Source organism: Rhincodon typus, chromosome 32, assembly GCF_021869965.1.
Source record: "Rhincodon typus isolate 14 chromosome 32, sRhiTyp1.1, whole genome shotgun sequence".
NCBI lineage: Eukaryota > Metazoa > Chordata > Chondrichthyes > Orectolobiformes > Rhincodontidae > Rhincodon > Rhincodon typus.
The window spans coordinates 277,048-304,204 of record NC_063363.1 but is presented as its reverse complement, the minus strand read 5'-3'; the positions used below and the strand labels follow the sequence as shown (position 1 = coordinate 304,204).

Below are 27,157 nucleotides of genomic sequence, written 5' to 3'. Positions count from 1 at the left end.
AGGGAGCGCCGCACTGTCGGAGGGTCAGTGCTGAGGGAGAGACGCACCATTGGAGGGTTGGTTTTCAGTAAATGAATGATGATAGATTCCGATCCTGACCCCCAGCAGTTTCTAATCCTCTTCCCCACGGGTACGCACTCTAACTCGGCTCCTATTTAACATCCTGACCAACATTCCTCCCTCAATCAACACCAATAACCGCTCGGCCCATCGCTGAGTGAGGGATCTTGCTGTGCGGAGTAACAGCCCCCATCTCTCCGGCGATTACCTGAGCGCCTGCCCTCATTCCCCTGTAAGCCTGCGGCAGAGGGCTGTGCCTACAGGCACCAAGCTCTAGGAGCGGCGCTTGGAGTGAGGCGGCCCGGTGTCTAGGCCGCGTTGCTATGGTTACCTTCGCTCCCTCCGAGTCTGATTCCGCCATGACGCCGAACATGGCGCGCGTGCGCACACTCCGACCCCAGTCTCCCGCCTCCATCAACAAGTACAAATACTGTCAAGAGAAGACCTTGGTGCCAACTCCCACTCTGGTCCTCCCACTGCTCCGCTACCTGCAGGGAATAAAGTTACTTACAGCTGTACACTGCCGTAATTGTTTGTACGTGAAGTTTTAGTTTCACTGAGCAATTCCGTTCTTCCTGTTGATCATGGGAAGTAGCAGTGCACAAGTTAACTGCCCAGTTTCACACATTTTGATAGTGACCACACTTCAAAAGTTCTTAAGAAGGGTCACCCACTGGTGACCTTATAGACGTTTATAAACGCTTGACGGGTATGGATAGGGTGAATAGCCAAGGACTTATCCCCAAAGTCCAAAACTTGAGAGAGTAGGTTTAAGGTGAGAGGGGAAAGATTTAAAAGGGACCTGAGGGGTAACTTTTTTCACAGAGGGTGTTGCATGTATGGAATGAGCTGCCAGAGGAAGTGGTGGAGGCTGGTACAAATACAACATTTAAAAGGCAACTGGATGGGTACATGAATAGGAAGTGTTTAGAGGGAAATGGGCCAAATGGGGCTAGATTAATGTAAAATATCTGGTTGGCATGGACAAGAACAAAGGGGGCTGTTTCCAGGCTGTACATCTCTGTGACTCTATGACCTCAAATGTTAACTCTGCTTTCTCTCTACAGATGCTGCCAGACCTACTGAGTTTCTACAGCAATTTCTGTTTTTGTGACAAAAGTTCTTCATTGACTATAGTATACCATTGGTGGCCTGAAGTAATACAAATATTTCAAAGTTCCTGGGAAAGAGTTGTTAATACCAAGTTGAGAATAAATCCCTCTAGCAAAATAGAATGGTGGTGGAGATTTTAATTACTCTGAAGTCTGTCCAAATAAGTTGAATGCTTTTATTCATCTTCATTATTATTTTGATCGCAGGACTGACATGAAGGTTAACAAGTTCCCAATTGTGGTTAGACATGTTCAGATCAATCTCAGGTACACAACCACGAAATTTTGTAACTGTCTGGCTGTAGTGTTTTTGGTCTATTTAATCAGAGGATATAAATCCTCACCTACTCTTGGTCAAACCAGAGATCACTTACATGCATTTCTTCAGTTTGATCACTGTGATCATTTAAGAGTCTAAATAGAATATGGTACCTCAGTTCTGAAGGGTCACTGGACCTGAAACATTAACTTTCTTTCTCTCCATAGATGCTGCTAGTCTTGGTGAGTTTTTATTTTTGTTGCAGTATCTCTGATTTCCTCCAGTTGTGCAATAACTCTACCTAATTCAGGCCTCTTGATCATCCCTACTTTCATTGCATGGCCATGCCTGCAGCTGCCCAAGGCCCAAGCTTTGAAATTCCCTCCCCAAAACACTCCACTTCTCTCTCCTCCTCTAAAATACTCTGAACAAGCCTTTGGACACCTCTCCCTCATAACATTCCTGTGAAGCACCCTGGGATGTATTTATAAATGCAACTGAGATTGGATTTTTCATGCAGAGAAGAATGAATCTCAATTCAATTAATGCAGTGTTCTTTATTCATATTTCCAAATTTATAAGTTTTTTTTTCTTAAGTTCTGTGCAGGTACAATGTATTAAAAATACAGACATGCAAAGACCAGTTTAATAGCAGAAAATATGAGAATTGGATGTAAGCGTGTCACAAACAAGTCAGGAAGGATCCCGAACAGGAAGATATGGAAGTAAGAAGGAAGTGGTACATTTCACAATGCTGCGACATTTGTGAGACTCTGAAACACAGATAGGTGAAACTGAATCTCAAAAGTGCTAAACTGCTTTGGCAGAATCATACAGAACACAATTATCAGGGTTGCACCCTCCTCTCTCCTGCCAAAATAAAGATGGCTAAAATCAAGCACTTTAAACCAGGTGAACTGAGCAGGAGAAAAAAATTAGGCTCACTCCCCGAGTACTGTAAGGAGGGGAAATCGGATCGAGGTCTTTCCCGCATTAGGTAATGTGGCTCTGTTTCATTGGCTGAGAGTGTGATTGAAGGGAGAGGATTTAATGCAGAGGTTTGGTACAATCATTAGAGTCATTATTTGTAGGATTTTCTTGAGTGTTCCAGTCAATTGCCAGGAAGAGGAGAAGCATTTCACAGCACTGTTACTAATCAGCATTTATCTGGTGGCTCCCCCACGCAGAACCTCCCCCATGAGGTAAAACCTCAAACTGAGATAATCTAACATCATACAATTGATAGTTCAGCTGCAAACAGTCAAGAATCTCCCTGATGCATGAGCGATGCACTGCTCCTTTATGGATCTTACTGGATCTGTGATCCAGTATCATCCTGTACATGTCAAAATGTACTCTCAAAGCACTTTTAGTTTAATATTATTGGAGCCAGCCTTATTCCAATGTGGAGCTGGAGGAATTGGTCTTTCTCCAAACAGTAGTAACATAGTATCTGGGCCCTCAGTGGTCAAATCCATGGTTAATGCTTATCGACAGCCACATATATGTGATATCCGTGATTCACTTCAGAAACACAAATTCATCACTGTCACTGAGTCACAATTGTAGGAGTTCAACATGAGTTTTTACAAAGTGTTGTATGAAGGTGCAGATGTTGGTTTCTGTTCTTAAGCCGTTCTCTTTGTGTGTATCAACAAGTCCCTCTGAAGTCCAACATCAAGGTTTGCAGTGGCTGCTCTCCCAGGAAGAGGGTCTGTGATTAGCGTCAGTTTATTGAAGACCCCACGGCCAAAGTAATCTGCAATGATCGAGAATCCATCCTTCGAACACTTCAGCTGGGGAGAGAAATAAATTGAGGGTATCAGAAGCAGGGACAGGCAAAAAACACCAGGTTCGTAACACAATACAATCAGTAAACTACAAACGGGGGAATACCAGGCTTTGAGTGAAGAAGTAACAATGTGAGATGCAGACCCAAGTCAACTGATCTCCACAAGGTCCACAGTCAGCACACTAATAACCACAGTGACCCGTGTGTCTGGCTGGGGTTTGTATGTGTCTGTGCGTGTTTGTCTGTATGGGGTTTGTGGGTGTCTGTGTGTAGGTGGGGTTTGCCTGTGGGTATATCTGTGTGTGTGTGGGAAAGCACTAACCACCGATTCCTGCACAAGTTGGATATCAGGAGACACCATGATTGAGATCAATCGCAATGGTTCTCAAGGTTAAATCAACTGTCAAATCCACAACAGTCCTGTTGTTCCCAAGCCCTGTTTCCCTTTACCTGATGTTGGAACTTGTCATGAAGATCCAGCTTCTGTTCCTGGGCATGGATCATGTCCATGACTTTGCGGTTTTCAGGCATGCAGGTCGGACACTCCGAGTCGTGCTCTGCGTAACTCTCAAAGCAATGTTGGTGGAAGGAGTGGCCACACAGGAAGTGGACAGAGGGCAGTTCCAGGGGACTGTTACACATGCTGCACTTGGGCTTCTGAAAGATCTTTGCACTGACAACATAAACAGCAATCTGATCAACCCAGCATTCCAGGCAGAGCACAGAACGTTACTGATTTCAAGGTCGATGCCTGGCAGAGGCTCTCACATTTAATAATGCAACAATTCAGGAGGGCAAGAGAACAAAAGTGAAAATGAGGAAACTAGCATCAGAGAGCATTAAGCTTTCACGTTAGTAACTGGGGGATGGATCTCTACTCTTGGCACAGAGTGGCACCAAACTCACCCTGGAGATGGTGTTGCTGAAATCTATCTTCTCCGTGGCCCAGAGACAGAGCTACATGGCTCCAAAACACTTGGAAAATGAACACACAAAAGATATATGCAGACAAACATACAAATTGTGAACAAAATTAAGGTGTGCAAAACACCAACATGTTTGAGTTGTCTCAACTGTGTTGGACATTTGGGGTTGGGTTATAGGTGCATCGTATGAGACACAATCTTTAGGCTGGGATGGATGGTCATTGGCACCACCACCGTAATGTAGCAAAGAAGCATTTTGGCTGTTTTAGGCTCATCTACCTGCTTTTAAGTTCTTCAATCTCCTCCTGGATTTTCTTGGTTTCTTCACGATATTGCTTGATCCTGCGCTCATCTTCAGCAATGTGATCACTTTCTTGCTGCAGCTTATTAATGAGATAATCCTTAATGACCGAGAGTGTGGCTGTGGAGTTGTGAGCCAGTGTCTGTACGACTGCAAAGGTGGGGAGGGGGGGAAAGGAGGAGAGATATGTGGCGAGTTTCAGATTCATAAACTCAAGCTTACTGGACCAGCAGAATCTCCGACAGCTTTTAGAAGGTAAGTTTTCTTTTGAATTCATTCATGGGATGAGGGCATCGCTGGATAGGATAGCATTTATTGCCCAGAGGACAGTTATGAGTCAGTCACATTGCTGTGGGTTTGGAGTCACATGTAGTCCAAATCAGGTAAGGATAGCAGTTTCTTTCTCTAAAGGATAGTAGTGAACCAGACAGGTTTTCCAAGAATCAGCAATAGATGGTCATCATTAGACTGTGAATGACAGATTTTTTTTTAATTGAATTCAAATTCCATCATCTGCTGTAGCAGGATTTGAACCTGGTCTCCAAAACATAACCTGGGTCTCTGGATTAACAGTCCAGTGATAATACCACTAAGCCATCACCTCCCCCTGGGCATATGTTTATAAGATAACATTTTGAAAAGAATCACAAGGAAATGTTTGGGATATGGGCAAGGGATTGGGACTAAGTGGAAAATGTCAAAGGCCTGAGAGAGAGTGCAATGGGTTGAATGGCCTCCTTCAGGACAACTCTGTGAAGACCATTTTCTTAACAACTGATTAAATGTGACCAGGCTGCACAGTAATGTGCACCGCTGGAAATAAAGGGACAAAGACTGTGCGCTGTCCCTTCCCCAGAACTCAGCTTTCTTTTGCTTTCCAACTATACAACCAATCTATACCCACACCATTTACAATCTGATCATTCTAAGGCATGGAAGATAATTACTCCAACAGGAGGCCTGCATATCTAAAGTTTTAAAGAAACCTTTACATTACTATATAATATTGTGAAGTGATCTAGTGTCTGGGAGTGGTCAACCCTCGAGGTAAAATCTCTGCTGAACCCAATTTGATATTTTTGTCTTGTTTGTCTCTTTTGCTGTCATCCAATGTTGATCAATTCACTAACTACATGCAAGAAACTGGGAAATCAGATGTAATGAACTAAAGTCCAAATCAGTAAAATGTAATAAACACTACTGCTGATCAGGCAACGTTGATGTATTGTCACATGGTGTGTAGATGGGACCTTTCATCTTTGTCAAGAGAAGCTGCAGCAGAGGGAGTGGTATTTCATCTCCTTGGTTACTGAAATGTTTGTTAAATTAACTCTCACAGTGTGTATAACGTATAGCATCTGAGGCTTTTCAACTAAACCCTATGCTAGTTACACTGTGGCTACTACTTCTATTATGCAGTGATGATATAGCTGACATTACCTTGCACAAGTCAGATTGGCAGGGGAGGGACAAGGATCATGGTTTGCCACCCAAATGCAGAAATTACAGATCAAAATGGTACAGGACAATGAATGCGTCCAGCTCTTACCCACAGGGCGAAGGCAGCCTGCTGTTAGCACAGGACACTATACAGGAGGAGACCCAGTCTTACCCAGCAAAGGAGGCATGAGGTTGTTCCTGTCAATGTGTCGCAGCACACTGCTAATGTATTCCTTACAATCCTCCTCCTTCCGTGCAAAGTATCCAAGTGCTTGTTCCCAGAGGCAGACCTCCTGCTCCCCATACCTCTCACAGGTCTCGATCACTTTGGCATACTCATCGTTCTGCATGTGATAGTGCATTATCTGCTGGTATCTGAGGGAAAGCATTCACAACTTGGAACAGAGGCAAAACACAGACAGTCCCTCTCCCTGCTTTTCCTCATCAGCAACTTTACTATAGAAACAAAGGTTCACATTTTTATAGCATCTGCCACAAGCAGATGTTTTACTGCCAATTAAGCATTTGTTTTTGAAGTATTGTCATTGTTGTAGTGTAGGAAACACAGCAGCCAATTTCAGCATAGCAAGATCCCAAAACCAGCAATATGGCTATGACCAGATCATTTTTTTTTCTAATGTTGATTGAGGGATAAATATTGGTCAGGACCTGGGGAGAACATCTGTGCTCTCTTTAAACAGTGCCATGGGATATTTTATATCTGCCCAAGAGGGCAGTCAGTCCTGGACAATGCAACACTCCAGGGATATTGAGACTGAGAGAATGTCAGGCTCAAATCTATCAAAAGGGACATGAACCCCGACTTCCTCACACAGAGAAGAGGGTGCTGCTCACTAACCCATTATCAACACAGTCAATGCTGAGGAATCCCTCTGTCCAAGAGCTTTGTGTTCAAACCCTCCATGGCCTCACCTCAACCTCTGGTAGGTACAACTTTCCATCCAAGTTCTCTCCTTCCCACAGGGCCATTCCCTCAGCTGCCTGGTCTATTAAGCTCTGGAATTCCTTCCTTATACCCCTTCAGCTGTAACTCTCTCTGCTCCTTTACAACAGTCCTTAAAACTCTGACCAAAACCTTACTCATCATACATCTTTTTTGGCTTGGTGTCAATTTTCATCAGGTTCTGATCCTATGGGGTGAATCATATTGAAAGATGCTTTTCAGACACAAACTGTTGTTGTTAAAATCTGTACATCTAAGCTCTGGTGGTCATTAAGAATTCCACCAGTTCAGCTATATTTCCAAATTCCATCAAAAATGGAGCTTTTCTCAATAGTGACTGGTGAACCCATTTTCTCTTGACCTTATGTACATTTTAAATTTGTGCTCAGAGGCTGCCTGGTGCAGTATTCTGCTCCAGTGATGTCTCAAATTCTGTTTTCCTTGTTTGTTGTTTCTCTGCAAATGAAGCCAATTCAAATGTCTGCTCCCAGTCAGCTTCTGACCAGCTGTAAATTATAAAACACAAAGGCACCATTGTTCCCGTCCTGGGTGAGGATATCACAGCATTTCCGAAACACAAGTGATCTCATTCTGGACTCACAGTCGGCCCTGCTCATACAGGTACAACACTCCATCTTTGAAATTGTGCATTTGGCACAGCACCAGCGCCTTGTCAAAGACAGCTTTAAATAAACCACTCTTCAACAGACTCATCGCATCTTCCTGCAGTCGCTTCTTCACCTGATTGGGAAGTGAAAAAAAAATCACCATTTAATACACAGCAGGAGCAGTGTTAACCTGAGATTCAGTCATTACTAATAACAGACTGGAAGCACAAAGACCTCAGACTGTCCCTCCAGACCCACCATCTGCACTGTGGCTTTGAACTGATATTGGTCAGTTTAAAATGCTAGCTCATAAAATTCCACATTTGTGGATGACACCAAATTTTGGTGCTCCAGGGTGGATAGAGTGGTCAATAAAGAGGACGAGTTCAATAAATAACATAAGCAAACATTAATTAACTTGCAGAATTGTGTTAAAAGTAGCAGCGAGTGATGATATAGAGTATTTATTCTTTAATGGGATGTGGGCATCACTGACTGGGCCAGCATTTATTGCCAATCCTGCCCTGGTGAAGGTGGTGGTGAGTTGCCTTCTTGAATTGTTGCCATTATTGTGGTGTGGCTATTACCACAATGTTGTTAGGAAGGGATTCCAGGATTCTGACTCAGCGACCGTGAACAAATAGTTTTATTACTCCAAGTCAGGATGATATGTGGATTTGAGAGAAATTTGTAGGCCGTGGTGTTCTCATATGTCTACTGCTTTGTCCTTCTGAGTGGTAGAGGTCATCAGTTCAGAAAACGACGTATTATTTTTTGTTTCAAGATGCACAATCTAAATTATTTGAAGCAGCAAAGGGATCTGGGAGCACAACACATAAATCACAAAAGATAATGACACAGATAATAAGGCGATAATGACACAGATAATAAGGCCATAATGAAAGCAAACTGTACGTGAGGGAATTGAGAAGTAGAGAAGGTAGTTCATATCAAATCTTGGTTAGGCCATATTTAGAGTACTACGTACAGTTTATTAAAAAAAAATAAAGAAATTGAAGAATGTGCAGTATAGATTTATAAGATGATGCAAAACTGAGGTAATAGTGATCAGTAAAGTATAAATATGCTGCTTCTCTTTACTCTAGAGAAGGATATGGGGGGATTGGAGTGAGTTTCTTTCTACAGTTATAAATGGGTTTGATAAAGAGATGCAGGGAAAGTTTCCAAGTTGGAAAAACAAAATTTGAGGCCACCAATTTAAGGTAGTCACCAAGAAATCAAAATTCAGCTGAAACCTCTTTATCCAGGTGAACAGTGAACTGGCTACCGTGGCCCTGAGGTGAAGCGTAGAGATACATTTAACAGGAAGCTGGATAGACTTTGAAGGTGAAAGTAAAAGAGAGTTGTATCGATGCAGTGAATGTAGGAGGACACTACGGCACTAAATGGCAGGACACTAGGACGCTCAGAGGATCAGAGGGATCTTGATATGCTTCTCCAAAGATCCCTGGAGGCAGAGGGCAGTTTATTAGGGTAGTCAAGAAGGCACATCACACACTTGCCTTTATCAGCTGTGGTACAGATTATAAGAGTGGGTAGGTTATGTTGGAGCTGTACAGAACTTTAGTTAGGCCACAGCTGGAGAACTGTGTGCAGTTCTGGTCATCACACTATGGGAAAGATGTGATTACACTGGAGGGGTTGCAGAGGAGATTCACCAGGATGATGATTGGAATGGAACACTTTAGCTATGAAGAAAGGCTGGGTAAGCCTCTGTTCTGAGGAAGGGTCACCGGACCCAAAATGTTAACTCTTATTTCTCTTTACAAATGCTGCCAGACCTGCTGAGCTTTTCCAGCAACTTCTGTTATTGTTTCTGATTTACTGACCATCCGCAGTTCTTTCAGTTTCTATTGGATAAGCTCAGGTTGTTTTCTCTGGAGTAGAAAAGGTTGGTTGGCGGATGGGGGGGTGGAAATGGCGGCGGTTCCTGATTGAAGTGTATAAGATTATGAGGGGCATGGACAGGGTGGATAAAAAACAGCTGTTGTCCGTAGTTGAAGGGTAATAATGAGGCACCATAATATTAAAGGGCAGGAGGTTACGGATTTAAAGGGGATTTGAGGAAAAACATTTTCATCCACAGAGTGTTAGGAATCTGGAATACGCAGTCTGGGAGGGTAGTTAGGGTAGGAAACCTCACAACCTTTAAAAAATAATTGGATGAGCACTTGAAACGTCATTTCGTTTGAAGCTACGGGCCTAATACTGCAGAATGGGACTAGTAGAAATTTAGAGGAGTCTTTTTTGTTGGTGTAGACTCAATGGGCCGAAGGGACTCTTCTGTACTGTATTCTGGGAATGAGAGGAGGTTTTGCATACAGCATGTGTTGGTACAGAATAGCTGAATGGGCCAAATGACCTTTTCCTGTGCAGAACATTTGATATAACTTTATGTCACCAAGCCAAGAGTAATAGGGCAAAATTCTTAGGGCATCATGGTGTACAAACATAGATGGAAATCTTCCCAACAAATTTGGAATCTCACTCAAAGGCCCCAGCAAAGGCAGGAGGAAGCTGCACAGCAGTGAAAATGGAGAAATGCTGAAGCTGGAACGAAGTGAATTATTGGAGCAAAGATTAAAAACACGCTCACCCATGATCCCACACTATACTGGGGAAAGACAAGAAGATTGTCTAAACTGTCAGTACACGTCAGGAGAAAGACAAACAGCTCAAACCTGAACATCTTCCTCATGGGCCCAGTCCTGCAGCCTGAGTTCAAGCAGAGTATCATACACACCCTGTGGGGAGTTCACCTGAACCTGGATCATGTGCTCCAAGAAATTCTTCAGTTCCCGTGGGTTGTTGGCAAAAATTGAAATAAACTCCTCAGAATTTGCCTAAAACGAAGAAACATAAGCCAAAAACACAGAATGATAGTAATGTCTGCTTTGGTTAAGCCCCAGCTGGTGTCATGAGTTCAATTCTGGGCAAGTTTAAGAGTTTAAAAGGATGTCGATGCTGAGGGAAGAGATTCACCAGAATGGTCCCAGGGCTGAGGGACTTCAATAATGTGAAAAGACTGATGAAGCTGGGATTGGTCTCCTTGGAGCACAGGATGTGAAGCAGAGATTTGATAGTAGATTTTCAAAGTATAAAAGGTTTGATTGAGTAACTGAGAAACTAGTTTCAGTGATGGGACAGGCAGCTATCAAGGAGACACTAGGGTTTTTATAAGTGCAGTGAGCACGATATCTGGAATGTGCTGCCTGAAGCAGCGGTGGAAGTAATTTCAATAATGGGGGTCAAGAGGGAATCGGATAAACAGCTGAAAATTCACAGGGGTCAGGGAGAAAGGCCGGCGGAGGGTGGGTGGGTGGGGGTGGGTGGTTGTGGTGGATACATTAGAACTGAAATAACCCTTTTAGGAAGTTAGCACAGGCACAATGCGTGACATAGCTTCCTTCTGTGGTGCACTGTAAGAGAGAAAGGGAAAGGACTTCATCGGTACCTTATCCTTGTATCTTCCTCCAGCTTCTGTCTCTGCTGGTAGCTCTCCGCTGGCTCTGTAATCTGTACACAGGATTTTCAGTAGTTCAGTGGTCTCATCTGCAGCATGGTGCATCAGTGTCTTGCCGTAATTCTTCATGTTCCTCTCTGCCTGGTCAAAGGGCAGCTTCCCAATATAGCACAGGGCTTCCTGATAGTTCTGTGAAGAGGAAACAATTCCAACTTAGAGCCAAACACCTGCAATAGGGGCTGAGAGGGGAAAATAAATAAAACCAGGACTTCAGAAGCATGGATAGAACTCTTGCTCTGAATCTATCAGATAAGGGGGTGGATCAGTTTTAGACTCAGGGGAAGATGGTGAATCAGGCAGCACATATGGAGAGGTGGAGAATCCGGCAAGACGACAATTGCAGGATAATGTAGGGTAGCTGTACCTAATGCACCCAAGTTATCACCCAGTCCCTCGCATGTGTCATGGTAAAGCTCAATGCTTTGAGTCTGATTTGGGAGAGGGTTGATGGAGTGAACTACATGACACCTTCAGATACAAGTATACAGTCAACTTCAAAACCATCAAGCAGCAAATTCACCTGCTACTAATTACACATTAATTTTTAGTTAGTTAATCTCCAAGGAACTGGAATAGAATTACTGTAATATCTGATAACAGATCCAATACAAGAATACTTGAATGGAGAGAATCAGCAGGTAACAGGATGTAGAATACAGGATCCAGGATAATGTGAGAAATCAAATGAGATATGAACAGGCTGTAGATAGCAGCAGCAGCACAATCTCCAATCCCTTTTGTACTTCAGCCTGAGGAGAGTGCACGGTTATTCTAACGAAGGAGCAGCTGGACATGGATTGAACTACCTTGATGTCCTCGAGCTGGATCTTGAGGTACCACTCGTGGTGGGAGTGTTTATCGGCCAGATAGACAGCGTGTCGGTAATAACCTGCCTGACGCAGCACCTTGATCGCAGTTTCAACATCAAAGTGGACCTCATTATCACTGGTCTGAGATGAAAGGGAACAATAATCTCATCAACAAGTGAAAGTCACAACTTACAATGAACTGCTGTCCAATCTACTTCATTGCTATTTATAACTAAAAAACCCTGCATTTCTGTAACATCTTTGACAAGCTGTACCTGCCCACAGAAGCCCCCTAGCTCCTCCTCTTTAAACCACTAGCATCTTAAATCATCTCATCTCAAGCTGTCAGGAGATACTGTTAACAGGACTCTTTCAGCTGCCCTGCATGCAACCTGTGCCATTATTAATGTTTCACATGATCAATGATTGTATTTGCTCCATTGGCTGTGAAATCTGTTATCAAACATTTACTTGTAACAACTGAGGGAAACATTGCCCTGAAATATTTCAGCCAGCAAAAAGATTGCATTAGTTAAACACAAACCATTTCAGGTTCACACCCGATGGTCAGTGTTCATCCTGAGCTTCCAGCTCACGAAATTCTGAGTGAATCTTAGGACAACGTGCTATTTGTGTTTCCTCACTGTCAAAGACCTATGGTGATTCTGTGCTGAGACCACAGTTGATGGGAGGTGACAGTAAGAACACATTGACTTCACCTTGATGAACTCCTCAAGTTTGGAGCTATCTTTTAGTTTCGTGTAACAGTTGAGCAGGAGCGTTGTGTGGTCCTCATTGGCCAATGACTGACGGTGCAGGGCCTGAAGGTATGCTGTCAGATTGTGGATCCGCTGCGCATCCAGAAACTTCCGTATCACATATGATGGCTCCAGCTTCCCGATGGTGCTGTGGACAGCAGGGAGGAAGAAATTTACTGAGGTAATGAAACAAATCCAGCTTGGTGTGCTCGCTTGCTCACTCGGCTGTGTGACATATTCTCCTGTCTGGACAACAGGGACAGGGGACGGGTAGGATTCGATATCTCAGCTGATGTGGCAGGAACAGTTGCAGCTGGGAACTGGGAATTCTGACTCATCAGGAACTGCAAGAATTAAATAAATGGGGCAGTGACTCCTACCAGAAAACATCTTTTTCTTTATTCTTTCATAGATTTGGGTGTTTTTACAATTTCTTGGATCCTGGGAGAGGCGAGGAAAACATGAACAGACAGTGTACTTTGAAGTACGTGTGCATGTGCACAGGAGATTGTAAATGAGTAACTCAGCAGCTGGCAACAGCAACTCAAATATTAGGCAAGGCGGAATAGAGGAAGTTGGAGGTGTTTGCAAGTACTCCATTACCTTTTCTGAACTATTTTTTTTTTCCCACGTATGTATGGGTCATTGGCTGGGCAAGCACTTGTTGGCCATGCCTAATTTCCCCCTGATTGAGTAGCTTGTTCAGCTATTGCAGAGGGCAGTTAAGACTCAACTACATTGCTGCAGGTCTGGAGTCACACATATGCCAAGCTGGGTAAGGGTCAGCAGATTCCCTTCCCCAAAGGGCACCACTGAACCCAATAGGTTGTTTTCTTTTTTTACAGCAATAGATTGTCATGGGTGATATCTGATCATTTCCAGATATTAATGGAATGTAAAATTAACCAGCTGCCAGTGTGGGATACAAACCTAGTACACAGCTTTAGCCTGGGCCCCTGGGATACTAGCCCAGTGGCATGACCATGATGCACCTTCTCCCCTTAATCTGGACATAACCCTGCTTATGGCTCACCATGAAGATGGGGTAGGGAGTTGGGGGTTGGTTGCTGGAATCATGTCTCCACACAGACTCTGCCTTCTGAAGGGCAGCAGTTCACAATAGGCCATGTTCCACACCAGTGCTGGTCTTCACCCGAGATACCAACAGCTCATGGGAACAGGTTCTTTCTTGTGCCTGACAAACTAAATCTTTCTCTCGCCAAGCCCAGCAGTCATGCCCAGAAAGTGTTCCTACTCACTAAGCCACCAGCTTCCTTTTAGCAGCTTGTTGGAAGGAGTTGCTTTTCTATATTGTCACTCTTCCCCCATACCCACCCACTGTTTCAGATCTGGGTCTGCACATACCGGATGTATTGCTGTATAGCACCATCATGATCCCCTTTCACATACAGGTGGTCACCATACTGTCGGAAGATATCTGCCAGTCCGTCGTTATCTAAATGGTGACTCTTCGCCAAATTGATGGCCATAACAAACAGGTTCTTTTTAAATAACATCTGTCAAATGGGAAAGACATCGCATCAGCAAAATCTTGCATTTATATAGCACCTTTTAACCTCTTAAGGAACAGCCTGAAACACTTCACAGAACGGAATCGGACACTGAGCCACAGAAAGAACAATCAGGACAAGTAACTAAAAATGCCACCTCTTTGAAAGGGTGCCCTTGACAATGGGAGAAGTGAACAGGTGAGGTTTAGAGCAATGAAAAGTGGGGATAAGCGAGAAGCCTGAGGAGTGCTGGGAGCTCAAGTAGATTGTGGAGTCATTACAGCACGAGTCGGCCGTTCTGCTCTTGCAGCCTGTTTCAATATATTCATGGCCGATCATCTGCGTAAACTTCACTTTCCCATTCAGCCCTGTATCACTGGATGTGAAGCTGGTAAAACAGAACATTTTTTAAAAAGTGCAGAACTTGTAAATGTTGATATTCAAACAGACTTTGGTATGAGGAACACAAAGTGAGTATGCAAGTGCAGAAAACAATTAGAAAAGCAAACTTGCATTTATTGCAAGCAGACTGAAGTACCGGAATAAAGAATTGCTAAAATTGTACAGGAATACTGTGTGCAGTTTTGGTCTCCGTATTTAAGGACGGAGATAATTGCACTGGAGGCAATACAGCGAAGGTTCACTAGATTGGATAAGGGAGCTGAGGAAATTAGGTCTATATTATATGAATTTTAGAAGAATGAGAAACGATTTCATTGTAACATACATGATTCTGAAAGGGCATAACAGACAGGATATTAAGAGGTTGCTTGTGCTGATTGGGAAATCAGGAAGACAGGGATACAGTCTCAGGATAAGGGGTCAATCATTTATGAAGGAAATATAGAGAAATTTCTTCATTCGAAGAATTATGAATCTTTGGAATTTTCTACTTCAGAATGTTGTGGATGATCCATCATGAATTTATTTAAGTCTGGGATTGACCGAACTGGAGGCAAGGGATATGGGAGAGGGCGGGAAAGTGGAGTTGGAACCCAAGTTCAGCAATGTGCTGAATGTCGCTTGTTCCTGCTCCTGCTCCTTGTGATTCCCTGGAGTCCAATAATCTATTGACCTTTGTGTTGAATCTATTCAATGACTGAACATTCACAGATTCCTACGATAGAGAACTTCAAAGCTTCACAATCCTGAAGGAGAAATTTCTCACTTGACTCCATGCTGTTGTGGTACAGTGGTAGTGTCCCTAACTCTGAGCCAGAAGCTCTAAGCTCAAGTCCAACTGTCCCACATGTGGCACATTATATCTGAACAGGTTGATTAAAAAGATCTCCCATCGCTGTGTGCTAACCTGGTGTTTTCATGTACAGCCTCTCATCGTTTAAAAAGATTTTGTTTTCCTGTTCTTCCTACCAAAATAAATACTTATTCATTCATGGGATATGGGCATTGCTAGCTCACCCAGCATTTATTACCCATCCCTAGTTAAGAGTCAAGCAAATTGCGGTGGGTCTGGAGTCACGTGTAGGCCAGACCAGGTAAGAATGGCAGATTTCCTTCCCTGAAGCACATTAGTGAACCAGATGGTTTTAATAACAATCAACTCTAACACAATCACCATTAAACTAGATTTCACTTCAGATTTCTTTTTTGGAAAAGGTGAATTTAAATTCCACCATCTGCCACGATGAGATTTGAACCCATTAGCTTGGGCTTCTGGATTACTAGTCAAGTGACATTGTCCCTACACCATTACCTTCCCATAAAGTGACATTTCCCCACTTTTCCTACCCATTCACTGAACCTGTCCATACCCCTTCAGACTCTCTCTCCTCACTTGCCACACAAGCAAGTCATTCTCTTGGAAATAAAGACAATGACAAATCATCCACAGTGTAAAAATTGGATATTCCATAAGTTTCCATCTGGTGTTAAAATGCTGCAGGACCTGAGCTCCCTCCACTGCCACAAGGAAGTTACTGTATTAATTTGTAATCCATACAGACCATGTGGGACTTACAAAGAGAACAACTCTCAGCTATCAAGAGATTCTTATCACGGACTCATGATTCTTTTATCCTACTCAGCATTCCACACCCAAATCTACCCAACTCTTTTCCTTACCTACTCAGTCAAATGCTTTTATTTTAACTTTTAAAAAAGCCTCAACCTTACAACAAAAATGTGCATTTATATCACAGTTTCCAATGTTAAAAAACATACATATAAAACCACTACTGAGCAGCAGCAGGAGATTTTGGGTGAGCCCAAGCTGAGTCCTTGCTTTGAGATTCAGATTTTTTACCTTCGAAGAAAGTGAACTCACTTCTGTCTCACTTGGTAATTGTCACAGGAAGTTTCTGAAGAAACTGCATATTTCCACGAATATAGCTTCCATGGACACAGTACAATATTTTTAGCATAACAGAGGGAAATTTATCCAAGTAAATTAACAAGGACAGGGAGACAATGACACAGTGGGAATCTCAGTAGATCAGTAGTCTAGAAGCTCAGGCTAATATTGTTCTAGAGACATGGGTTCAAATCCAACCGAAGCAAATGGGGAAATGTGAATTCAATAAAAAACGTGGAACAAAAAGTTAGTCTAATTGTGATTGTGTAACAACTGTCATTGTTGTAAGAGACCATCTCGTTCACTAATGTTCTTTAAGGGAATGAAATCTCCTCATCGGACCTACATTGGCCCACAGCAAGGTGGGTCACTCTTAACAACTAATGCAACAAATGCCAACGACATCCATATTCTGCAGACGAGTAAAATAAATGAATCGTGCAAACAGCAATGATTCACACATGTCTAGGACCTTCCAGAGATGAAACAGAAACTGGAATTAATGATTTGCTTGAGAAGCCTTTTGAACCTTTTCACCTGGGTATCTAACACTCCTCCCCCCCAACTATGAAAGCTTCAGCAGACACTCATAACTCCGAGTTCGTTGTCTGAGTTGAACGATGGCACTTCTGACAGTGTAGTACCCGGGCAAATGCTGTGCCCATCATCTGTCTCGATCAGAAAATCACTTTCTGAAGTGGGTTCTGACCACGTAACTTTATCATCATTTCTGGGATATGATTTGCTGCTGTTTATTCCTTATTCCTAATTGTGAAAGATATTGGTAATTGGTTGGTATGTTTAAACTCCTGGTAGCAGTTTGATACAAAGTGGTATCTTGTTGTGGGACTGAAGGTCTTACAGTCACAGATAGTGCAAGGATGGCAAGCTTGCTTCCTGAAGGACTCGTGACACAGTTCGGTTTCTGTGACAACCTGACAGCTTCATGCACATTTCTGCTGAGATCAGCTTCGTTTGAATCATTGAATTTAGATTTTTGAAGAGCCAAAAGCCAACTTACTTTATCAGGTGGAATTTGTCCTAGTTAATTTACAAGAATAGGGAGACAACAAAAACAAAGCTCTCTGTTCTCTTGAATATTTATCGAGCATCATCCACTAACCACCACAGGTAGCAGTGTACTCCCTTTGACATGAATCACACTGAATGAGCTCCTCAGCGCCCCTGTGGAATACACGATTAACCAGCTGGAGGCTCTGGTTCATGCTGACCACTCTTTCACTGCCAGTTCAGTACCTCGAGTTTTGTCTGTGTGTCCTTCTCCTGCAGAACACTGATTTTACGATTGCTGGTCAGCACGTACAGTGAGCCCCACTCAGACAACACATCCACAATGTCATCGAAAGCTGCCGTGTATGCAATGAATTTATTATCCAGGTCGTAGATGGTGAGTATCTGCTTCTCTGACGACTGCTCGTTACCTCCAACAAGATCAGTCCTGGTGAAAGAAACACCAAAGTGAGACACTGTGGCTGCAACTCACTACTTGGACCCTCAAAATAGCAAAGTAATTCCAGCCCAAACCACGATTTATCATCTCTCTGATCAGGAGAAGGCAGGCTCACACTTCAAACACTCAACTGCCAGAGTTGGACTTAAACCTACAATCATTTAAAATTAATTCTCGGATGATAGTGATGCTAGGAATGACATTTATTGCCGATCACTATTTGCTCTTGAAATGAGAAATCAGTTTTATAAACAGCTGGTAACTGGACAGCTGGTTTCATTTTAAAATGCCATCCATCACTTCAGCAACACCTGCCACCAGGAACAATGGATTCAGACCACACTCTCATCTATCTCTCTGGTCCTAGACCTCTGGACTCTCTCACCCCTCTCTCTGGTCCCAGGTTACTGGATTGTATCACCCTGTCCAGATGATCCCGACCCCTGGACTCTCCACCAACCTCCTTCAGTCTCTCCTCCCTGCACAGTCGCCCAATTGAGACCTGGAATTTACAACCATTTGTGTACCCGAGCTGCTTGTGGTTGCGGAAAATATTGAGACTCTAAGCCACATGGTCAATTTTGTAAATTCCAGCAGTTTACTCTCCTCATAAGGCAAGGTCTAACCCTATGTTATCCCTGTCCAGGGAGTGTTTGATGGGAATTCCAGTTCACAACTGCAACGGATGCTTTACTTTCAGTTCAAAAGAGTAGATGGAGCTTTACTCTGTATCTAACCCCATGCAGTACCTGTCCTGGGAGTGTTTGATGGACATATTGTCAATGATGCTTTACTTTCATCTTAAAAGAGTCGAGAGAGCTTTAATCTGTACCTAAACCCATACTGTCCCTGTCCTAGGAGTTGATGAGGACAGTGTATAAAGAGCATTACTTTCAGTTTAAAAGAGTAGGGGAGTGTGAATCTGTATAAAATTCTGTGCTGTCCCTATTCTGAAGGTGTTTGATGAGGACAGTGTAAGGGGAGCTTTACTCTCTATCTAACCCAACCCTGTACCTGTCCTCAGAGTGCTTGATGGAGCAGTGTAGAGAAGCTTTACTCCCAAGTGCGGGAGTTTAATTCCGCACTTGCTCTTGCAGGGGACTTATCTAATGCTGTCATTAACTCTCCAGTTTGGTCTTTCGTAGTAACTGATTCAAAAAAATGTATGAGTGAGTGAATAGCACTGATTGGTCACATCCCCCTCAGACAGGAACTGAAACTGTTCTCATACTTGGAGGTTTTCTTCTCCTTCGACACGATGAGGAGATAGCCACGGTACCAGTGCACAATCTGCTTCTGGCCATCAAAAGCAAAGCAGGGCCCACGCTCGTCAGGCTGGTAGAGATAGACACAGTCATCGCCGGCAACAATCAGCTGGTTGTCCTGTGAGGGGTCACAGAGGGCTGAACAATGCAGGCTGCAGCCATGGTTATCCAGCTCCACCACAGGGAACTCCTTCAGGGAAACATTGTACGACTACAAAAAAAAAGTATAACATGGCAGTAAGAAAGAAGTTGCATTTATATAATACCTTTACTCCATGATGTCCCAAACTCGTGAACAATCTCTGAAGTGTTTTAATGCAAGAAATACAGCAGCCACAGTAAGAGTCCACAAACAGCAATGTGATCATGATGGAATAACCTCGTTCAGTGAATGCTCATTGGCCAGCAAATTGGGAGAACTTCTTGTGTCTTTTTAAATGGTGCCATGAGACATGGTACATCAGGGACAACAGGTAGGGCCGCAGTTTAACATCTTATCCAGAAAGCAGTCTCTGCAACGTTGTCATATGTCCTTAATACCGACCCTCCAACAGTATAGCTTGCCCTTAGTCCTGACCCTCCGACAATGCAATTAAGTCCAACCCACCTTGACATTCTCTGTTGTAACCACAAAGAGATGGGTCTGTTTCCCAGACTGTTGGAATCCAAGGCCAGTGATGGGGTAGGTCCCCTCCGCTAGAACATCAGTCTTGCTGTGTCTGTCACGAGTGATGTCACCTTTCTTCAGGACAACACTCCCGTCCGTGAAGCCTGCACAGAACAGAGTGTTGAGGTTAATGGCATTTGAGTCATTATAGATAGGGAGGATAGATAAACACATGGCAGACAATAGGTTATGCCAATAGGGTCAGACAAACAGGACAAGGAGAACCCTTGTCTCTTTAGAAACAATAGAATGGAGCTTTTGGGCTGAATGCTGTGTTTTGTCTGTTGTAAATTTGAGAAACCCTGAGTTTAGGGTATGGAAACCAGTGAGAGATTGTTAATGCTTTAAAGAGTGTTGTCAGTTTATGAGAGAGGTGTGTGAAGAAGTTTAATAATGAATGATGTCTGAGAGCATATTCATGGCCCTGATCTTTGATTGTGCAGAGATTAGCCAATCAGCTGTTGGTGCCCATTACCGATTGCCATGTAGTTCAGGTTCTCATGGACAGTGAGGCACGAGACCTCTGTGGGCTTATTGCCAGGAATTGCGGAAAAGATTCGTGTGCAGAGAGGATTCCCACTGCTATCCCGCTTCTCCAGATTCCACACCTTCACCTGCAAAATAAGGAAAACAAAATAAAAAGACTGAAGTCTATGAGCTCCTGGTTTATTAAAATCCAGTTAATTATTATTAGTTCTAATTGACAAAACTGCAAAATTCTTGTACAAATCAAAGTATTTTCATGGAAAACCACCAACAAACAAAAACACCAGTTATCCCCCCAGGAGCACAGAATATGGTCAATGATGGACTTTGGAGGGTCAGCAATGACTCATGGGAAGCTGTCTCACTGCGGAGTCAGAAGGATGCGAGTTAAAGGAATCTTCAGGCGTGAGCAAAATCCAAGTTGCAACTCCTGTACCATGGGAGTGCTACACCATCAGGGAAGTCCTCTGTCAGATAAAACATTTAGTCAAGGTCTGTCTGTTCTTTCAGGTGAAAGTAAAAGATCCTATGACACTACTTTGACAATGGAACCCTGTGCGATCTTTATCCCTCAACTAACATCACAAAAAAAAATGATCCGGTTATTTTCATTTTATTTGGAAGAGCTAGATGTGCACTCATTGGCTGCTGTGATTGCCAACCTGTAATGGTGAGTACACTTTGTAAATACTTCATTGTATGAGAAATGTCTGGAGGCTGTGAAAGGAACTGTGTAAACGCAGTCTTCCTGTACAAACGTTTCATAAAACTATTTGCTCAGTCTGAACCAGATAGGTCACAAATTGCATCATGAACACAGTCTATCATCTTTAGCAGCTCTAGCCCTGCCTTGGCCACGTTGCTGGAATGATCATCCATCCCATGTTCACTTTTAAGCTCCAATCCTTGAAAAATTTCACTTTCCAAAAAAAAAATTCATTCATGGGATGAGGGCAGCACTAGCTGGGCCAATATTTATTACTGATCCCTAGTTGCACTATGTAGTGGTGAGCTGTCTTCTTGAAGCGCTGCAGTCCACATACTGTAGGTTGACCCACAATGATCTTAGGGAGGGAGTTACAGGATTTTGACCTAGTCACATCGAAGGAAGAGCAATAAATTTCCAAGTCAGGATGGTAAGTGACTTGGAGGGCAACTTGCAGGGGGTGGTGTTCCTATGCAGCTGCTGCCCTTGTCCTTCCAGATGGGAGTGGTCATGGGTTTTGAAGGTGCTGTCTGAGGATCTTTGGTGAATTTCTGCAGTACATCTTGTGGGTAGTATACACTGCTGTTACTGAGTGGGTCAGTGGTGGAGGGAGTGAATGCTTGTGGGTGTGCTGCCAATCAAGCGGGGGCTGCTTTGTCCTGGATGGTGTCAAACTTTCTAAGTGTTGTTGGAGCTGCACCCATCCAGGCAAGTGAGGAGTATTCCATGACATTCCTGACTTATGCCTTGTAGATGGTGGCAGGCTTTTGGGAGTCAGGAGGTGAGTTATTCACTGCAGTATTCCTCGTCTCTGATCTGCCCTTGTAGCCACTAGGTTTATGTGGCGATTCCAGTCAATGCTAACCTCCAGGCTGTTTATAATGGAGGGTTGAGTGATGGCAATGCCATTGAATGTCAAATGGCAATGGTTTGATTCCCTTTTGTTAGCAGAAGTAATTTCCTGTGTTACTTGCCACAACAAACCAGGATATTGTCCAGGTCTTGCTGTACATGGGCTGCTTGAATATCTCACAAATTGCAAATGGTGAACATTGTGTGGTCATCGGTGAACATCTCCACTTCTGACCTTATGATGGAGGGAAGGTCATTGATGAAACAACCAGAGATGTTTGGGCCTAGGACACTACCCTGAGGATCTCTTGCAGAGATGTCCTGGAGCTGAGAATGACTGACCTCCAACAATTGCAACTATCTTGTTTTGCTGTAACAAGGTGTAGAGCTGGATGAACACAGCAGGCCAGGCAGCATCAGAGGAGCAGAAAAGCTGACGTTTCAGGTCTGGACCCTTCTTCAGAAAAACGTGACAAATGACTGCACCTCCCAGTCGCGAACCACTTCAACTCCCCCTCCCACTCGTTGGACGACATGTCCATCCTAAGCCTCCTCCAGCGCCACAACGATGCCACCTGAAGGCTGCAGGAACAAAAAAAAAAAATACTATCTCTATCTTGCTTTGTCCCAGGTATGACTCCAACCAATGCAGAGTTTGTCTCCTGATACCTATTTACTCCAGTTTTGCTAGGGCTCTTTGATGCCACACAGACAAAAATAGCAGTGAAAGCATGGGCAGTCACTCTCACCTCATGTCTGGAATTCATGACTCTGCTGCCTCATCCCTTCTGTTGCTTCCTTACTCAATGACTCAAGAATTAAATTTCACATGTTAAAGCCTTTAAATGACCTCAGCTCTTCTGACCTGTGATCTCTTCCAGATCTACAGCCTCTCCACGAATTTATTCTGATAAATATTTTTAATTCTGACCTCATGTCAGCATTACTACTTTTATTTTCAGTCACTTTCACACCACACAAATATTTCTCTAAATTTCTTCACTTCCCTCTCATCCTTTTAAAAATCTTAAAACCCAACTTTTTGATCAAGCTTCTAACCATATCTATCATCTTTGATACACTGCCCTTTTTTTATTGGTGATTCATGTGATTGGTACTTTAGGACAGTTTTCTATTTTGGTAATGCATACATGTTCAGATAATGAGACTGGGGAAAATAAGCATTCAGACATTACCAGACTGCAAAGGCTTTGCCAGGACATTGTTGTGGAACTGGAAAAGGGTGCTCAAAGATTTAGAGAAAGATAAAAGACAGTTTTATTGATTCAATTGTTGGTCAAACAGACCAGAAAAACCCATTGGATATGTGCTGTCATTGCCTAGTAACAGCTACTGGACTAAGATGTGGGTGTTTTTTTTAAGTATGCACCTAGAGGCTGTGCGCAGTTGGAGTTTACAAGCATGCAGTACTCTGTAAGCATTAAAACTTGAAGCTGAAAGCATCACTCTTTACTATCCCTTTCTGAAGTAGTTTGGGGGAATAAAAACCCAATAAAGTTTCAAAATTCTCAACAGTTTCTCTTCCGAATCTAAAATCTGGTCTGAGATTTCCCACCATTCTGCAACTGACAGCAATGTGAAGTAACTAACAAGAGACATTCAACCCTTTTAGCTTGAATTCTTGTTCAAGAGGTTTTTCCCTGTTTTTCCACAAATTGCTCTGCAGAGCTGTGCTGTGTAGGTCTGTGTCCTGACTGTGTATGAATGTATGGAGAAAAAAAGAAATTGTTCTGTAATAAATGTGTTATTTTTGAGTTTATCGAAAAGCCTGGTGAAAGTTTTTTTTTGTTCCAGTTAACACCAATTAAGTCATTTTTGGTGATTTTAGTGACATTCTTGATGTCAATAAGACATTTATACTTGGTACAGCTCATGGAAACAGTAAATTTTTACTCCCAGTGCAGTCCTCCCATCCGTGTCATAACTATGTTAAAGGCATGATATAAATACAACTTGTTGCTGGATTAGCTCCTGTCAGCGAGGATACCAACACCGCACTTTGCAGCTTTCAGAGTCAAAGATTTATCGTGGTGCAGAAGTAGGTCATTGTACTGATCACTCCTGCACCATCAGTTTTTGTGTTCAGGCTAAGTTTAGACACTGATATCAGGGATCAGGAGAAAAGAACGTTTGTAGGCAGATTATGGAAATCTGTAGGAAAAGTTGGGTTGTCAATTACCCTAGAGTAAGCTGCTAAAGAGTCAGAGTGTAGTGCATGTAAGGGGAGAAATTCCTGCCACGTATGCAGGAGAACTTTCTGGAACAGCACATTTTCAGTCCTACTAGTGAGGAAGCCCAGACTGGCCAAGTGGAGATCAAAGTGGTGGTGGTGGGGGGTTGTATGTGGCATTTGGGAAATAGTGATCATAATATACTAAGGTTCAATATTAAGTTAGAAAGGGATAAAAATCGGTCAAGAATTAAGATTCCAGACAGGAAAAAGGCAGATTTTAGGAGTATAAACGTTGACCTGGAACAAGTTAATTGGAAATGCATTTTGGTGGATAAAACAGGGGATGAAAACTGGAAGAATTTCTCACTGAAGCAAAGGGATGGAAGGGGTACTAAATGAGTATTTGCTTCTATCTTTATCAAATTAGAAAATTGTGACAAGTGCTGAATTGAAAATGTGGGTGTTCAGCAACTGAGCAGTATAGTGATCGACAAAGAGGTGCTTAAAAAGGCTAGCAGCACTCCAGGTAGCAAAGTTGCCAGGCCAAGATGGGATGCATCCAACATTGCTGAGAGAGATAAGGGAGCAAATTGTGGCACCATTGACAGAAATTTTCTAGACCTCTCTGAACACAGGATGACTCCCAGGGGACTGGAGGCTTGTAAATGTGACACATTGTTTAAGAAAGGGGCAAAGGATAATCCAGAAAATTACTGACCTGTCAGCTTGTCATCAGTAGTGGGAAAACATGATAGAGGCCATAATGTAGGATAAGGTAATTATGCTTTTAGAGAGATGTAAGTTAATACTAGGCAGTCAACATGGCTTTGTCAAGGACAGGTCACGTCTAACAAATTTAATTGAGTTCTTTGATGAGGTGACCCAGGCAGTGGATGACGGTAGCACAGTGGATGTTGTATATTTGAACTTTCAAGAAACATTTGATACAGTTCCGCATCGCAGGTTGGTTAGCAAACGAGAAATGTTTAGGATTGCTAGGTCCTTAGTACCATGAATTAGAAGTTGGCTAAAGGATAGGAAACAGAGGGTAGGTATAGATGGGCATTTCTCAGACTGGAAGCAAGTTGAAAGTGGTGTTCCCCATGTATTGGTGTTAGGACCCTTGCTTCTTCTGATTTATATAAAGAATTCGGAAATGGGTGTTGAGGGCAAAATCTCAAAATTTGGAGATGCTACTAATGTAGGGAGAATCATGAATTGAAAGGATGACATTGAGCGACTTCAGAGAATCATTGACAAATTGGCCAAACGGGCAGATACCCGGTAGATGAATCTCAGCGCAGAGAAATTGATTAATGCATTTTGGTAGCAGAAACATGGAGAGTCAATACAGGCTCAGTGGTACAACTCTGAGGGGAGTACAGGAGCAAAGGAACGTCAGAGCTCAAGGGGATAATTCTCAGATGGCGGCCAGGCAAGTTGAAGCAGTTGTTAAGGTGGCTTATAGGATCAATAAAATCTATAAATAAAGGCACAGTGTATAAAAGCAAGGAAGTGATGCTACACCTCTACAAATCACTGTTCAGACCGCATTTAGAGTATGGTGTTTAGTTTCAGTTCTGGGCACCTTATTTAAGTAATTTGTTTAATCTTTAGGAAGAGTGCAAAAGAGATTTACTAGAACGATACCACGAATCAGGTATTTTAGATACAAAATGTATGAGAAAATGGGCTTTTTTTTTGAAGCAGAGAAGATTAAGAGGTGACCTTCTTGAGGTATTTAACATTATGAACAACTAGTTGGTATGCCAGTAGTCACAAGGGTTGCAATTTCAGGACTGTCAACAAGAGAGCTAGGAGTGCAATGAGGAGAAACTTCTTTATTCAGAGTTGTTAGAATTTGAAATGCATTGGGAGTGTGGTATGGGCAGATTCCACACAGTTTCAAAAGAGAGCTGGATATATATTTGAAAGTGATGAATTTAGAGAGCTGTGGAGAATGGGACTAGCAGGGTAGCTCTTTCAGCAACTGGTAGACACAATAGGTTGAATAGCTACATAAACAAAGTTGCTGGAAAAGCTCAGCAGGTCTAGCAGCATCTGTCAATGAAAAAACACAGTTAACGTTTCGGGTCCAGTGACCAAAACGTCAATTCTGTTTTATCCTTCACAGATGCTGCCAGACCTGCTGAGCTTTTACAGCAACTTCTGTTTCCTTTTCCTGATTTACAGCATCTACAGTTCTTTTGTTTTTTTTAAAATAGGTTGAATAGCTCCCTTCTGTACTGTAAAATTTTATGAATGACACTACCCCCACTGGTTCAGGCGTGTGCCCTGATCAGACACTGAGGGGAAGCTGGAGAAAGAGTACTTATGGACACAGTACCTCAGTCCGTGTGTGGAGTTCATAGAAAAACTGGACAAGGGCAGATGGAAGGAAAGAAATGATGTTAATATGAATTAAGTTGTTGCTCATATGAAATCAAAAGTGAATGATTGCTTCAGCATCGCTTTGTTTGATATTAAATTTTCTAACACCGTCAGGGATGTGTGTTGATAATCCTGCATATGTACTGTGGGGATCCAATGTCAGTTTTATCAGCCAATTAACCAAATTATCACTCACCAAAGGATTAATACCGAGCTCATCCTCGCCCACTGAGACCAGAATATTGTGCTGTTTGAGCTGGTAGAGGTGTGTAACTCGCAGCTTGTATGCTTGGAAGGAGCTCGATTGTAATGTTCGCGACACAAACCAGATATTCCCTTCGATGTGTGCTACGTGGTTAAGGAATTCCTTCATACAAACCCAACAAAATTAATTTCTACAGGTGGAGAAAGCATCACAACACAGGTCACAACAGTACCAAGAGACTCTTCCTGATTACTGTCAGCAAGTTGAGAACATTCATCGGCAAGTGTTCCTCTGAAACTAACCCCAATTACAGGGCCTGCGGCAGCTTCAGATCCCTCCTACTCTGAGTCCAAACAGCAGCAAGACCCGAACTGCAGAGGGCTGGGAGTAGAAGCATCAAGACCCGGCACGTTTCTATGACCACGCCCGGGACTGCAGTAAGACCCAGTGCCGGAGGGCCACACCCGGCGAATGGGGGAAGAGGGGAGACCGAGGCCCGGGGGTTGGGGGGAGAAAGAGGGGAGA

General features: G+C 43.0%; 2 protein-coding genes across 4 annotated transcripts in view; both read right to left on the bottom strand.

Annotated features, from left to right (window-relative positions):
• ift46 (intraflagellar transport 46 homolog (Chlamydomonas)) overlaps positions 1 to 522 on the bottom strand; it is a 19,804-nt gene extending 19,282 nt beyond the window's left edge. For 2 of the 3 annotated variants that reach the window (XM_020522644.2, XM_048615524.1), the window contains exon 1: positions 392 to 522. In XM_020522644.2, the coding sequence (XP_020378233.2) occupies positions 392 to 475 (84 nt within the window). In that variant the 5' untranslated portion in view covers positions 476 to 522. Of the gene's footprint in view, positions 1 to 268 lie in introns of all 3 variants that reach the window. The other variant, XM_048615523.1, reaches the window with a different exon arrangement.
• Positions 523 to 1,968: 1,446 nt separating this feature from the next.
• Positions 1,969 to 27,157, bottom strand: part of vps11 (VPS11 core subunit of CORVET and HOPS complexes) — a 25,479-nt gene continuing 290 nt past the window's right edge. Inside the window, exons 2-16 of the mRNA XM_020522620.2 lie at positions 26,624 to 26,772; positions 20,274 to 20,412; positions 19,739 to 19,902; positions 19,098 to 19,342; positions 17,653 to 17,854; positions 13,939 to 14,090; positions 12,535 to 12,721; positions 11,813 to 11,956; positions 10,938 to 11,135; positions 10,165 to 10,326; positions 7,456 to 7,595; positions 6,063 to 6,265; positions 4,429 to 4,600; positions 3,674 to 3,896; positions 1,969 to 3,227 (exon numbers count right to left, since the gene is read on the bottom strand). Of these exons, the coding sequence (XP_020378209.1) occupies positions 3,060 to 3,227; positions 3,674 to 3,896; positions 4,429 to 4,600; positions 6,063 to 6,265; positions 7,456 to 7,595; positions 10,165 to 10,326; positions 10,938 to 11,135; positions 11,813 to 11,956; positions 12,535 to 12,721; positions 13,939 to 14,090; positions 17,653 to 17,854; positions 19,098 to 19,342; positions 19,739 to 19,902; positions 20,274 to 20,412; positions 26,624 to 26,772 (2,648 nt within the window). The 3' untranslated portion in view covers positions 1,969 to 3,059. The remainder of the gene's footprint in view (positions 3,228 to 3,673; positions 3,897 to 4,428; positions 4,601 to 6,062; positions 6,266 to 7,455; positions 7,596 to 10,164; positions 10,327 to 10,937; positions 11,136 to 11,812; positions 11,957 to 12,534; positions 12,722 to 13,938; positions 14,091 to 17,652; positions 17,855 to 19,097; positions 19,343 to 19,738; positions 19,903 to 20,273; positions 20,413 to 26,623; positions 26,773 to 27,157) is intronic.